This window comes from Cygnus atratus, chromosome 6 (assembly GCF_013377495.2).
Source record: "Cygnus atratus isolate AKBS03 ecotype Queensland, Australia chromosome 6, CAtr_DNAZoo_HiC_assembly, whole genome shotgun sequence".
In the NCBI taxonomy this organism is placed as follows: domain Eukaryota; kingdom Metazoa; phylum Chordata; class Aves; order Anseriformes; family Anatidae; genus Cygnus; species Cygnus atratus.
In genome coordinates, this window is record NC_066367.1 from 35033259 (window position 1) to 35049018 (window position 15760).

General features: G+C 32.9%; 1 protein-coding gene across 1 annotated transcript in view; it reads right to left on the reverse strand.

Moving 5' to 3' along the window:
* The window catches only part of LRP1B (LDL receptor related protein 1B), a 509529-nt gene that overhangs the window by 153100 nt on the left and 340669 nt on the right, over positions 1-15760 (reverse strand). The window contains 8 exon segments of the mRNA XM_050711674.1: positions 3462-3833; positions 7053-7177; positions 7468-7619; positions 7774-7900; positions 10741-10870; positions 11365-11499; positions 13128-13259; positions 14151-14276. Coding sequence (XP_050567631.1) covers positions 3462-3833; positions 7053-7177; positions 7468-7619; positions 7774-7900; positions 10741-10870; positions 11365-11499; positions 13128-13259; positions 14151-14276 — 1299 coding nt within the window.

Here is a 15760-nt window from a genome sequence, read left to right on the forward strand (position 1 = left end):
AGTCCCTACTAACTGACTGACCAACGGAAATAAAGTTAGAAGTTATGAAAGAACTCATTCCCAAAACCTATGCTGCACAAAAATAAAGGTGTTAAGGGATGGCATACTGTGCACATGCTACACTGTTGGTTTTGTTTGTTTGTTTGTTTTGATATTGCTCCTTCCTGCTGAAGACAGAACCCTCTCAGGTACCAGGTTCTTGGTGAGTTTTGAATCTGTTTTTAGTGAACTGGAACAAGTTAGATAAAGTTGTTTATATGCTGTAAATCTACTTTCCCTGAGCAGAAAATGTGTTAGCTAATGGGTTGTTTATGAGTTGCAAATCTGTTCAGTGAGGTGAAAATTTGTCAGATAATGGGTTGTTTATGAATTCTAAATCAATATTCAGTGAGTCGGAACTATGTTAGATAATAGCTTGCGTATGGGTTGTAAATCTGTTTTCAGTGAACTGGAAACATGTTAGATAATGGGTTGTTTCTGGGTAGTAAATCTGTTCTCAGTGAGCTAAAAACATATTAGATAATGGGTTGCTCGTGAGTTGTAAATCCGTTTTTAGTGAACTGGAAACCTGTTTAATAAAGGGCTCTTTATATATCTTAACTGTTTTTAGTGTGCACAAAAATTCAATAATGTGTTAGATTTGAGTGGCATATCTGATTTCACTGAGGTAGAAATCCATCAGCTAATGGATTCTTTATGAGCAGAAGATCTACATTCGGTGAACTAAAAATCTGGGACAATAATGAACTCTATTTTCATTATTTGATTTAAATACAGAGTAAAGTTTTGCCTCAGCTTAATGAGGTCAAAAGAGGCTGTAGATCTGTAAGAACCACACTAGGTAATTCTAATGTGGTTTTGTATCCCTTTCCAGTAAAGTAAAATATGCCACAAATGCCTACTGATAATTTAGGAGACAAAATATAGCAAAATAAATGTCAAATACATTATCTTTTAATCCTGCAATGAAACATCATTAGTGAAATCTGTCAGCTGGATTCCATTCACTAATTTCTGTCTAATCAAACATAGTCAACATGGAAATCAGAAAATTTTGTGTCTTACAGTGAATGGAATCACTGATGTCAGCTAGTTAAACCATTGTTGGTTGTTGTTGTTTTTTGTTTGTTTGTTTGTTTTTGTATTTGGGTATCACTGTTAGCCAAATACTTCTACTGTATCAAGCAGCCCCGTGAACTGTTTCCTGTTTGCAGGGAGAGAAAGTCATATGCCGATTGCGGAAAGGAAGGATATGTGGTACAAGAATGCCAACTTTAAATGGATCACTCAACATAAAGAAAGGGGTTTTAAAACATATGAAGGAAAACAATATAGTAACATATGTTACTTTATATTGTGATGCGATATCCCTTCTCATTTACAAAGAAAAAACAACTGATGCATTTCTAGAAAAACACCCTTGTTCAGAACTATATCCTAAGCATATACAGTACATTTCTGAAGGATACAAAATTTCATCTGACATTCAATTATTCAGAGTGCTGACTCTGCTAATGAAGAATGAAATCAGGCCTATTAAGATTACAAGTAGAAACACTTCCTAACAAATTCTTAAAAGTATAATTCTCATCTGTGCTCCGTGGAATGTCTTTAGTTCTTGTACAACAACCTATTATAAAGTAATGAGGAATAGTTTATTGTTCTTTTAAAAATTCAATTTTTATCTGCATTGCTGCTTCACCAATATTTCTTTCTCCTGTTTTAAATGTAAAATTCTCCAGTGGCTTTTCATGTAATGCTTTTCGTCCTATCCTACAATACCAGAGTTAAAATAACGTTGTATCATCCCCGCACTCGTGAGCTGGCTGTCTCTCTTGTAGAGCTAATCTCAGCTCTGAATCTCTAGGTTTAATGCTTTCCAGAGAGTAATGAGAACATCCTGACAACATTGCTTAGTTTCCTTTTACTGTATCTCAATATGGATATCATTAATTCCTCTATAATATGCACACATAAAAACACAAAATTAAAATAAATAAATAAATAAATAAATAAATAAAGACTTTTGTACCATATTCAAAAGATGCTTTTCCACTCTTTAATGTGAACAGTTTTCATGACTGCGAATAGCTTCCTAAAACCACAGTGCAGAGGTGCACAATGATACAATTATCCAGTGTAAACTGTAGAATATTAGTTCATCACTTTGCAGCTGTTTAGCTTCTTTCTTTTCCAAAAATATTGTTTGTTAACATGCAGTAGCAAAGGACAATATGTTCTACATCAAATGTACTTCCATTTTTCCAGTCACTTTCTTTTGTCTTGTTATTGTTTGACCCAGACAAATAGCTGAATGTAGCAATGCCACAGGCAATATAACATGACAGTAGAAATTCAAATGAGAATTATCAGGGAGAAAAAAAAACAACAATAAAATACTTCAGACATTATGGAAAATGGCTACCAAAATGAACTATAGCCTCTGGAAAAAAATAAAAGAAAATCAATCAGTATTTGAAAAATAACATGAAGAACCATAGTAAATACATGCTTCTGATAACTGAGTACAGATGAATGAGATTTACGGCATATTTTAAAATAATTACATTAGAAAAGAAATTTAAGGCAGCATAAGATTCTGGACTTTACATTATTGTTGGACACATTTTCAGATGGTTAATATTAGGCTATATTTCTCATACATCCGTATTCAGATTTTCCTTGAATTTGAATTTTACCATGACAAACCACAAAAATTTGCATTAATGTTGCATAAAAGTTATGCTAGACTTTGTGATGATATTGATGTTGATTCCTTGAGGAGAGACAGGCCTCAAGTATTCAGAAGCTAAATAAAACATCGAGTTTAAGAGAACTCCCCTTGCTAATCTGGTGAATGAAGGCATAGTGAATATGCAAAGTTACTGAGTAAGCCTCTCCTTGAAAAGGACAATTTCATAGGTTAGAGTTAGCCTCGGATTATCACTGAGCACGAGTCGCTTTTCTTGAGCTGAATACAAGAATGGTGAGTCAACTGGACACAATGACCATGGTCCCAATATTTTTATACCGAGGAACAGTTATGTCAGCAGAGGTATCTTACAGTATTCCACTCCTACTAACTACAAAAATACACAACTGATAATTTCATGGAGTAACTGGACTTCTTTCATGTCTAGGCAATGTATGATGAGGTTTGTTAGTAAAGCTCCAAAAAATTACCATAATACAAATTAAATATCATCATGACCTTTTTTTTTTTTTTCCTAGTAATATGCTTCACATGTTGTAAGATTGCTATAAATGATTTTGAAGTTGTAATACAAAAAGACAGTGTTTAAATATATCTTACAGGGAAAAATTGTAATAGTTGTGTTATATGCTTATGTATACTAAAACTTTTTTGACATTTTTAACCCTATGATGTCAAGTGGTTATCAAATTTTGACTTAATAAGTGTTACTCAAAGAAAATACATATTTTGTGAAATTTTTACTCACTTTCTATTAGCACTTTTCTGCCAGCCCAGTTGTCTGTAATAACTTGTATATTTCCAAAGTGCGCGTCACTGAAGAATATCCGATTAGAACCTCTTCCTCTCAGACTGTAGTCAAAAGCAAGAGCTATCACATTTTTGAAGTACTCTGGATTTTCATATGGCCTTACTGGTGAATTTAAGTTGGTTTCATCAGAAAGATGTATACTTTTTAATATTGTCCTTCCTGAGTATAACAGGTAACCTTTATGTCTTAGGCAAGTAATTCCATCTTCTGCAAGATAGCCATGTGCACAAGCACAAGATCTTTGTCCATTTCCCCGATAAAGGCAGAGCTGATGACACCCACCATTATTCTTGGCACAAACATTAGTACCTGTAAGAAAAAAGAAAAAATAAATCTATCTTTTGTACAATTACAAGTAACTAACTTAAATCAGAATGCAATTTTACACATTCCAAGGATTCTTCTCTTAAGCTTTATCTACAGTACAAGTAAATCAAATAGCAAAGAATATAACTTCAATGACAAATAGACAAAGTAAATTTCAAAGTAAACAATCTAATAGCAAACATAATTAACATTCTTTCCAATTCACAAGTGTATATACTTTATAAATAGAAAATGATTGAATGGATTTTTCTTCCACATTCGGATGAAGACTTAGATAGAGACTTATGAGCTATTTCAAGTGCTTTGAAATGTTTTATTATTTTTTTTTAAAACACCTGTTACTGGCAAAGAGTAAATTTAGATACCATCAGAATCCTGCACTGTTCTTAGTCAATTTCTATCAAAATGAAAACATATATATTAATATGTACAAAACTGTGTCAATCCAGGTCACTGTTTTAATAACGTTTCCTAACTTTTTGTTCTAATTTCTTTTAAAACCTGACTTTAAAAACTTACTCCCTGAAAAATGCATTCCATTAAATAATCATTGTCAAATTAGTAAATTCAAGGACATAAACTACACTTGTTACAAGCCATATTTAAAATTACAGTAATTGTCAATAATTAGGACCTATTTTACTTTGTCTTTTTTTTTTTTTTTTGGACTATGTATGAAATACAATTATAGTTAGTTTAGATAATTTAGTTTCTGTTTCTGACAGCACTTTCCATATAACAACTCAGCTCTTTCAGTTTTCCCATTTCTGATTTTTTCCAGATAGTGAAAACACAAACAAAAACAAAAAACAGTCTCAATAAATTGGTTTCTGGTAGAAAACCATTATAACTGTCAGGGAATAAGTAGTGTCTGAAAGTACCGTTGACTGCATTTTCTAACTGCTACATTTCAAGCTGAAGGTACATTACAGCAGAAGTAACGGGGGATGAGAGTTAACTTTCTCTTTAAATTAGAAATGTTGAATTTTGAGTTCCTAGGCAAAATTCCATGAGAAATATTCCTCTGTAGTCATGCAAAAATATTGGGAGACTTATCTGTATAGGTTTGCACTTGTGGTTTCTTTTAAGAAGTGTTTGAATTTTTATTAGGCTAGAAATGTTAATATCTGGTTGGAAGGATGAGTTTGAGAGAAAGGCAAATACATGAAAGAGATCCTCAAGTTTCTAAAATCTCTCTTTGAAAATTTCAATGCTTCCACAGTTCACCAGCTGTAAGTATCTTTAAAAACAGACAGCTCTAAAAACAGTTTAATTAAGGCATATCCTTGCACATGTAGAATAGCACTGAAGGATAGGAATCCATTTGCGAATAGCACAACAGGGCTGGCTCATCAGAAAGGGTAAAACAGGTGTTTGAAAAAAAAGCATTAATCATTTGTCAATCAGCAAAGGCTTTTGTGTGGTTTTGGTTGTTTGTTTCTCTTTCTTTTTTGTTTGCCTTTTTTCCTTTTTTTTTTTTTTATTGTTATTATTAGAAGGTCAGGAAACTAGCTTATTATTTTATTTTTTTTTTTAAGGAGCATTGACTACTTCTAGTTCAGTAAACTTAAATATATATAAATATAAAATAGAGTTATACAGAAAAAAAATCCAAAAAATATTTTTCACCTGTTTTTTCCCTTTTGTCCTTCTGGCTCACTGACAGCCCCTCCAAAAGACATTAACCATTTGTACCCTAGTAAAATTTGAAAAATGTATTAAAAATCATTCAGTTATGTTTTTCAAGCTAACATTGAAAGATTTTTAGCCTCAGTAACCATTTATCCTATTTCTAATGCAATCAAGTATTTCAAGCTACCAATAAAATCATTACATATAATGAAGCATTTTTATCCAATTATATTTTCCTAATCCTAAATACAAAGCCCTTCCAAGCAAGCAGACATTAACTATTTCTAGCCTAGTTAAAAGAAATAATATTTTTTTCTGTGGATATTTTTTATCCATAAAATATAATGTCTAGAATACGGTGAAATTGCATGCAAAAATCTTTAATAAAATTAATACACGTGCTCATTGTTCTTAAAACTATTTAAAATTTCTTTAAGAAAAAAAAATGAAAAGACTTTATCTTATCGATTGTTAAATGTTTTCTTTCAAAATGCAGATTTATTTTACATTTCATATTTAATACAGTTTTTTAGGAAAGACCTATATAAAAAACAAGATCTTCAGATACGTGATGCTGTGATTAAAGCAACTTTTGAGTGCTACCAACACTAGAAATATTTGTATTAAATAGTTTATCTTTTTATGGTAATACTTTATTTCTCTGTGTTTTTGAATATATATATATATATATATATATATATATATTCAAAAATCTATCTATCTATCTATCTATCTATCTACCTACCTATCTATCTATCATTTGGTCTGGGTTTCCTGGTAGCAGTTTGTTCTGAGGAAATCATTACCATTTGTTGGTAGACTTTTTAACACTTTTGCTAACTTAAACAAATACATGAAACAAAGATGTTGCTTACAAAGGTGATACAATCATGTCTCTATTTCTCATAAAATAGTTCTTGTTTTTCAAGACCTCTACTGAATTAGAATTTTAGGAAAGAAAAGAAAACTAAAAGAAAGTTTACTCTTAGTGGAGAATAAAATTCATCCACTTGTATCTTTGTATCATAAATCAGAGAGGATATGATAACTTTTGTCTCTTCAATTTGCAAAACAAATCAAATTCCAATGAAATCCAATTATTTACAAGGTCTCTTCCCACACAAAAATGCTGGACTGAAAACCAAGGAATTTCAGGAAATAAATATTTGAGAGACAGAGGCTGGGATTTTCTAATCGTGAAAGAAAATTCTGCTTTCCAACAGAAATTTGAGACAGCCTGAGATTACTGCTCTTTGAAGCACAGTTTAAGGTCTATCTCATTCTTAAAGAAAACAAAAAGGAATGATACAATTTGTTCTGGTTTTAGACTTTCTCCTGAAAACACCCAGAAGGATTTTAGTAGAAATTGTACTATATATTTTCTTTAATACATTAATTTTAGCTAAAAAAACAAACAAACAAACAAAAAAACTTTAAGAGTAAATGTGGAGATATTGCAAAATTTATTGCCATAAATCATTGATTATTTAACTTTTTGTATGTTTTAATATACATAAAAAGTACCAGGCAATATTGAAACACGTCATAGCATCCTTAAGAACAGCCAACCTTTCTCTCGTGCTCTATTAAAGATTTTCACTTCCTTCAGGTTTATTCCAAGGCCAGTCCTCATGGTCACAGCATCCGTGGCCTCATTCTTGTGGCCTCTTCTAATAGAGCCATTTGCATGTGCTCTGCCAAAAAAGTTGAAGATGTCTGATCAACAATCCTCAACTAATTCATACCAAACAAATGACTGAAGGGCAGTGGAGAGTTTGCCTAACAGAAGGTGAAGAAACCTGGTCTCATCTATGACACTGATATGCTTAGCTTTCAGTATCAGAAATACCCTTTCTTTGGAAACTGTGTAACTTTCTGCAATCCATTCTCTGACCTTGCTAAGGAATGGCTAATCCTACAAAGGTGAAGCACCTGGCACTGAAATAACATTTTGAGACTCAAATACTTATGAAAAATAAATTACCTGTCAGACCAGTAGATGTAAGCTCCGAACACCGCGACAGAAAACATATCCACATTGCTCCCTGACAGCACAATCTCCCGATTCCCTCCACTTTCAAGGTCAATCCTTTCTATCTTGTCGGTACGAGCATCACACCAATATAATTTATTTTCCTAAAGATTAATTTTAAAGGAAACATCAACAGTCTTGTCCAAGTTTTTCATTAAGAGTTATTAAGATTACACCAAAGCGATAGACCAATTGACTTTAATGAAACATAAAAAATATTGTACATTTTAATGTATACTGGAAGACAAAGAAACTAACCTCATAGTCAATGGAAATTCCATTAGGCCACACAATCCCCAGGCTCACAAGCACAACCTTCTCAGACCCATCTAAGTGTGCCTTCCCTATGCAAGGAGTTTGTCCCCACTCTGTCCAAAATAAATACCTAAAATATTGCAGAAATTACCAATTAAAATATAGCATCAAAACAAAGAGATGAAAATGTGTAATACTGTACTTCAATAGCAAACAAAATGAATGTACCATTAATAGGTATTTAAAAAGCATAATAAAGCTTATGTATCTTTGTATAACCTTTAGAGGATGAACGTATTTTAATACTTGTTTGATTAAATATTTTTTAGACAGATTCTTTGCAGATGTTATATATGAAGTCATTCTTAAAACTGTAATTAATCAGTCAACATGTAGTTCTTTGCCTTAAAGGATATAGCTTTACTGCTTGGGAAAATCAAAGAGAATTAGAAAGAAATTACTGCAACACAAGCACACACATTTAATACCTACTAAAAACGTTGTGATTATACAGGTGATGTATGTATAACTAACTAGTAGGTTAAAGGAATCTAGAAGCCTCCCAAGCAGCTGCCAAAAAGGTAACACAATATATTTAATATTGGAGTATTAATGGTAATAAATATATTGCTATATAAACTTAAATAAACTATTAACTAGCAAAGAAATAAAAACTTGATCTTCCCAGAAGTCTGAGAAGGCACATCTAAAATACTTGTTTCCTGGACCTTTGCAGGTAGCAGTATGCCACAAATGTATTTGGTGTATATGCTGCAATGCTTGAATAATGACGACCCAACTTTTTTAGGAACTACCCCATATATCAGTTACATAGCTAACATGGAGATGCAAGTGACAGAAATTTGATGAAGTCCTGGAATTAACTTTCAAAAAAATATCTGTGAAGAAAACTAAGTCAGAGTTTAAAACTCCATCCCTCCAAATACAAATCAAGTTTCTCAAATGTCTTCAAAGGAGGTAGCTTCAAAGTCTGAGAAATATTTCAGACCTCCCCACCTTAATTCCATATTTCAATCACAATTTGAGCTTCATCAGAAAACTGCTATTTAACTGTGCAGAAGGAAAAAAAAAAATCAGCCAAATATGTTTTAAATGAATAAGTATACCTGATGAGGGACAAAGACACTCCTCTGTAGGACTACACATTCTTAACTTTTTCCCTAGTAATATAAATAACATTACCAATCAGCTGAATGCTGGCTGCTTCATATCTTGGTATAATGGGCAGATTCAATGAGATCAAATAACTGCTATTTTCCTCTCCGTTTTTATAGCTGTCAACTCAAGCTCCAAGAGAAATGAAAAAATGAGAAGTCAGGGCAATGAGAGAGTGGGGAGGGAAGAACACCTTTGAAAGTTTTGCCTGGCAAAGGGAAAGAGATATGACAATAGTGCAGAAGATAAGAAGGCATTTATCTCCCCACATAAAGATATACCTTTCCTCCACCTTCAAAACATTGCTGTCCTACTTGCATGAAGTAACTTTGATTGGAGACATCTGATGAGATGTTGTGGCACAGTATTAAAAAGAGAGTCTAAGCTTACCTGCATTCACAAAAGGTGTACCTTTCTAGCAGACATGTAAAGTATTTACTAATCTGTAAGTAAGGGGTGAATACCTCTCTGTGTTTTGAAGACGTGAGGTTTACCTTTCTGGTCAAAATAATTTTATCAGGTTTCTGTGTACTTTTCCGCAAAGGCTTTTTTTTATTTATTTTTATTTTTATTTTTTCCCCTCCTCTGTAACAGAAGACCACAAATGTTCTGGTACATTAAGCACAAAAATATTTTAGCCAGATCCTGAAGAACAGCATCAGTCTGAAACTGTTAGCAGATACAGCCAAGCATCCAGTGGTGCTATATGAACACAGCTGTAATCATTTGTGGCAAAAGCTATTATATTATGCAGAAAATAAAACTCACTATTGCTTTCACCTTCACTCTTAAATACATTTAGTTTGAATTCCCTAGTCTGCAGAATACACAGATCACTACATCTAAATTCTCATAAAGGAAATTGTGGTAAAGATCCAGGCAGCATTTTGCATCAATGGTATCAATCTGGCCTCATTGAGAAGTCAGAATTCTTCATTACTAGGGCTGCAGACTCCTCTGACTACAGAGACTGCTTTCCTGAACATACTGTGATACTCATTTGATTGAATCTGAGGAAAATGAGTGGCACATCTTCATCTCTAGGTTTGAGAGGATACATACAATGTGGCCTGCGTTTTGCAGGATAACTGTAGCATTTATATCCACTGAGTCATAAATCAACTCAGAAAGCATATTTCATGTTCCAATGAAAAAAAGATGGGAATTCTTTGCAGAATTTACTGCTTCTGCATTACTTGTAACTCTATTAACAATAGCTTTGGAGCTTGAAGGGGACAGAAAGTTCTGTATTTGTCTTAGTGCTTCACTGTAGTCTGTACTCTTATCAAACAGTTGGATGAAAATAGACGTAATTTTTGACACTTACTCTCTTAACCATGTGCTTCATTTAACATAGCTTTCAGCTACCCTGGTCAATTTCCTTCATTGTTGCATGATGATGTTACATGACACAGGAATTTATAACTGTAAAGGATTACACCATTCTATTATTTCATCATCACACTGAGGTCTTCATTACCTAGTGTGACTTTTTTTGGATTTGCTGGAAACTTAAGAAGTACTCAACAGATTTAAGCAAGTTTCCAATCAATGTCTGCACTTCAGTGAAAATGATTATCTTAGAAGATAAAAACTTGTGCAGAGAAGATACAGTACTTCATTTAGATAGAGACTCATGAAAAATCTCAGCATATGCTAAGAACATTTTCTTCCACCTGTGTTTAGTTACAGAACAATACATTCCAAAACAATCCTTTCAGGTTTTGATTTCTAAAAGCTTCAGTGCTAACATGCAGACTTTAAAAGAAATACAAATAGCCACAGTCATGTTACCCTTTTTCTGGATGTACTGCAATAGATCTTGGCTGGTCCAAACCCTGGGATATAATTACATATCGGAATGAGCCGTTGAGTCTGGAAACTTCAATTAAGTTTAAGCCATGATCCGTCCAATATATGTTACCTAGGAAAAATACCATGAAGTTACTGGAAAAAGAAAACACTACTTGAAAAGTGAATTCTTGAGAAGTGAATCTTAAATGTGTAAGTTAAGACCAGAAACTAACTGCTATATTTTAAATTATGTGCATCTAATATTTTTAATTTCTAGTCCTAGTCAGCCTTCTGCTTTAAAGTATAAACTTGTATTTATGATTGTCACAGTTGAAACTGTTGATATATGAAATAGTGTCCAATATATTTAAAGATTTTTTCCTGGCTGTAATAAAACTGACTCCTCCTCCCCAAAAAATAATAATAATAATAATAAAAAAACAACCTCCACACAAAAAAACAGTTGTACCATGTTAAATAATAATAATAATAATAAAAAAACAAAAACAAGCAAACAAACAAAACTAAATTACTGAAAGCAAATTGAGTTATTTAGTCTTGAGCTGAAATGCATGAGCATACTGTCAGAAATCATGACAATACCTCAGGCAGGTAAACACCTACCTGCTATCCAGTCCACTGCAATGCCTTCAACTCTTCCCAAGCCATTTGTAACAATGTCTTCTTTCCATGTTTGGTCTCGTTTAGATCTGCTGATTTTGTTGAAACCCATGTCTGTCCAATAGATTGTATCATTACCTAGAAAAAAACATGATAAGGATTCTTGGATTAATTTAGTTACTTCAGTCCAGGTACCTACGTCAGTAACTGTAAAATTTCAGTAATATGTCAGAGTAAACAAAGGAATGGTTATCAACACTATCATTTTTAGTTCCAGAATATTCAGTGCTCTGAAGAACTACAGTGCCAAACTGCCTATACAGTCATTTCCTTCAGTAATCATTCAGATTAAATTTTGGCAGTAGCAAAAAATTTAACCAGAAAAAAAAAATAGATAGAAATTTGATAGTGATATAATAAAAACATAGAAAACAGACTCATAGAAAATACTCACTAAATTAATTTGCACTAAACTAATTAGGATCCCTGTGGGTTTCAAATACAAATAATATTCCAACATTTGCTGAGTTCCAGTTTACATTTGGAGATAGATCCAAACGATCCAAGTGATAAGCCCCTCTCATTTTATGGAGACAGCAATTTTCAGGGGTTCTCTTATGCTAATAATCAAAGTCCTGTGTATCTCAATAAAACATAACATTCTCAGTAGGACTCAACCACTGAAAACCCACGTCATGGGAAACAAGGCGATAGGAATTCAAATTAAGCAGCTGGCCTTTATTTTGTTGTAGACTCCGTTCACTTATAAAAGTGGATGGCATCGCACAGAACTGTGCATCAATGCTGTCTGTCGGTTGTCACTTAATATCGTAATTGTACAAACCTGTTTTATTTTCCAAATTACTCTGGAAATTAATAGAAATGGAGATGAAAATTCCCTTCAGCATCTGCTTCCTGAAGTCAGTTCTGGCTTCAGACAGATGGAAGGAAAGCCTAAACTCAATTTGAAGCCTTCAGCATCTATTTATCTATTCTATTGCTGGAATCTGAAAAGAGAATTAGTACCTGGAAATGACCATGGCCACAGAACAGGAAAACAACTATCTGCAATTTTCTGCAGCTTCTACAAGTATTTTGCTGAGTGTTGAGCACTAGTATCAACAGCCTCATACCCCAGTACAGTCCTCAGGCAGCTTATTAGCAAACAGTTAAAATGAATTCCATGTAATGCATTTTGCCAATAAAAAATTGGTAGCTCAAGATTCAACATAAAAAGTACTCGTTGAGAATTACCTTTTTTCCTAGGCCTTGTGAGCTTTGTCTGTAAACGTTCAAACCAATTATTTCAACTAATAGAGTACAATCTATTCTCCTTTGCACCTTTACATACCTGCCACAGATACAAATGCCTAGAGGCACAATGATAGCATGAGTAAGAGCAGGAACAAACTATACAGAGAAATCTGGGGAAAAATGTGTGACAGTGGCTCTGGGTTCCCAGCTCACACTAAGTACAACAAAACTGAATGAAGAATTTGAAAGACTCTGCTTCTGAGAGAAGCAAAATCTTCCAAGTCTCAAACCCTTTCTGAGATTAACTACTGCAGAACTGAAAGGGGCTCAGCAATAACAATGTGTTCTTTCTAAACTATTAACGATTTTATTACTCCACTGTAATATACAGTCAACTTCCACTTCCTCCATACATAGTTGCAATTATTTAATTTTTTAATTTTTTTTTTCCTATTTATAGGAGTGGTATAAGATATCTTCCACTTATATGATAAACTATACAAAATATTTACCTGCATGGAAGTCTATGCCCACAGCAAATGAAGTTCCGGATAGAGGCATTAAAGCATCCATTTTATCATTTGGATCAAGAGGTATTCCTCTAATCCCTTCATGAACAGAATACATAAGAAATGATTCAATACCTAAGGAGAAAATCAAATAGGTAATGAGAACAAAATGGAGACTTTCCCAATCAACAAGACTTGAGGAATTAATACGCGCTAGACATAGTTTTCCAATACTGCTCCCTAATTTTCTAGAATGATAAATCCAGCTCTTTGAAAACACATTCAAGAATTATTATGGCATACTTATAATTAAATGATAAAAACAGTTTTACAATAGAAGGGAATTATTGTACATTTCAAGCACCATCTTATGATTAAGTAATTAGCTTTAATGAAAAATAAAGCTAAGGAGAAAATATTTTGAATTATGAGAAGTTTAAGAATATTTTCAGTGCATATATTTTTATCATATGCATTATTATTTTCAGTAAATATATATATTCAGTGCACTTTATTTATTAAATAGACAGTTTTACAGAACTTGTAGAAAGCAGGAGTCAAGACTTTGTAAATTATCTTCTGAGGCGTGAGATTCCTCTCACCTCATTTAATCATGCACACTTCCTTTACAGACAACACAAAAATGCATTGTTTAAGGGAACAATGCATGTGATGCATTTTAAATGTCTACATTTGTGTTAGTCGCACTCCAAAAGCATCTATTTCTATTAAGTGGGAAGAAACATTTGAGATGAATCACACCTTTCCACAAATAGAATTATAACAAGTACTTTGTTGCATTAATCTCAAAGTTCATATAATAGAACACTTCTAAGTTTAAGGGAAATTACACAGCATGATGATATCCAACTTGGAATTTTTAAGAAGTCCAACTACGATACAGGAAAAGTTCCTTTTTCTTCACACAATTTTTTAAACATTTCTTTCTTTGTAAAAAGCTAGCTCATAGAACACCTCAAGAATATGAACCACAAAGTTTCGGATAAATACTGAAAACAGTTCTACCTTTGCATGCCATGCGGTTTTTTTGAAGGTTGTAGCCTACTGTACAAACACAGGTTCTGGTCGTTTCTGATGTTGGTAAACAGAGCTGGGAACATCCACCATTGTTTAACTGACAAGAATTGCTGCCTAGAACATAATAGGGGAGAAGACACAAGAGGCAACAAAATTTTAAACAGTATAATCCTGACTAAAAATGAGTGTTGTTATCATTTTATTAATATTAACAAAACCAAATTTTGTTCAGGTAAAGTCTTTGTAGTGGAAATATGCACAAAATATTTCAGGCTACACTATTATACATATATTTTGTCATGCTGCACTCACAGTATTTTACCTGTGTACTGAGTTGTTTTTTTCCCCCCTCACAGTATTTTTAAAAAATAACATTTTTTTGAACAATGTCTTTTTTATAGTAAAAACATATGATAAAACTGAAAATATCATATTAAGTTTATGAATAGTAACACTGAAATCTCACTAATTTTAGTCCAGAAGGCATGTCTTATTCTAGACCATTAGCAAAACATGGATCATATTTTATTAATTCAAATGGTATACTAACCTTGCATCTTCATGAACTACCACTTGTCTAGTAAAATTTACATGCACTCCAATGTGATCTCATAGCTCTATGATCTTACTTCTTAATTAGAACATTTCATTTTAATACATACTTTTTAATAAGTAACGAACACTGTACAAAGTAAAATAATTACACCTCAGAAATTTGAAGCATCACGAAGAAACACTTAAGTCAACTATGACATACAAGGAATTAGTTGATTGCAAGTTACCAAACCCATTTGAATCTAAACAGTACTTACTGCATTTATTTCTGTATTCCTAACTTTGAGATATTTCTTCATATGAAGTCATAAATGTGCACTAATGATTGAACTGTACGAATACGAAAGACACCTGCGACATCAACCATTCTGCGATTCTCCCACATTTAAAACTAAGGGCAAGACTTCCAAAGCACATTTGGTATTTCCTAGATTTGGTAAAATGGCAAGTGTTCAAGGGAAGTGCTCAATATGGAACTGAATTAATAACATTGGGCCCTGAAAGTGAAGGCTGAGAATAATGAAACTAATCTCACATTTTCATAGACTTTTTGATAGACATCTTAAGCATGACAAACTGGTGATGAATGTGTGATCTTTGAGAGAAAAAGTTGAAATTCCTATGGAGCAAATCTGTTGATTAACTTTTCCATGGCTAGCTGTAATTTTAATGACTACCCACCCTGACTGAATCTTAATCATTCAAAGAAAAGATTTTAGAAGACCCAGATGATGCATATCTAAGATTTGGGTCTGACTGCTGATGCACACATAACTCATACATGCAAAAGCAAGTTATTGCCACCTTTAAGAACACTTTATTCATACCTGTGCCCTTTGTAGCATTCATCTTCCATTCAAAAGTGGAAGAGAAAAGGTAAAAAAAAAAAAAAAAAAAAAGGGTAAAACTTTAATGGCTTTGTCAACGCACAAAGCTGTAATATATGATCTTCTAGAGTAAGAAGTGGAGCAGCCCCAAAAGCCTTTCTTTCACACTTGAGTTCTGTGAGATGATGTTAGGACTTCTAAAATTAGTTATAGAAG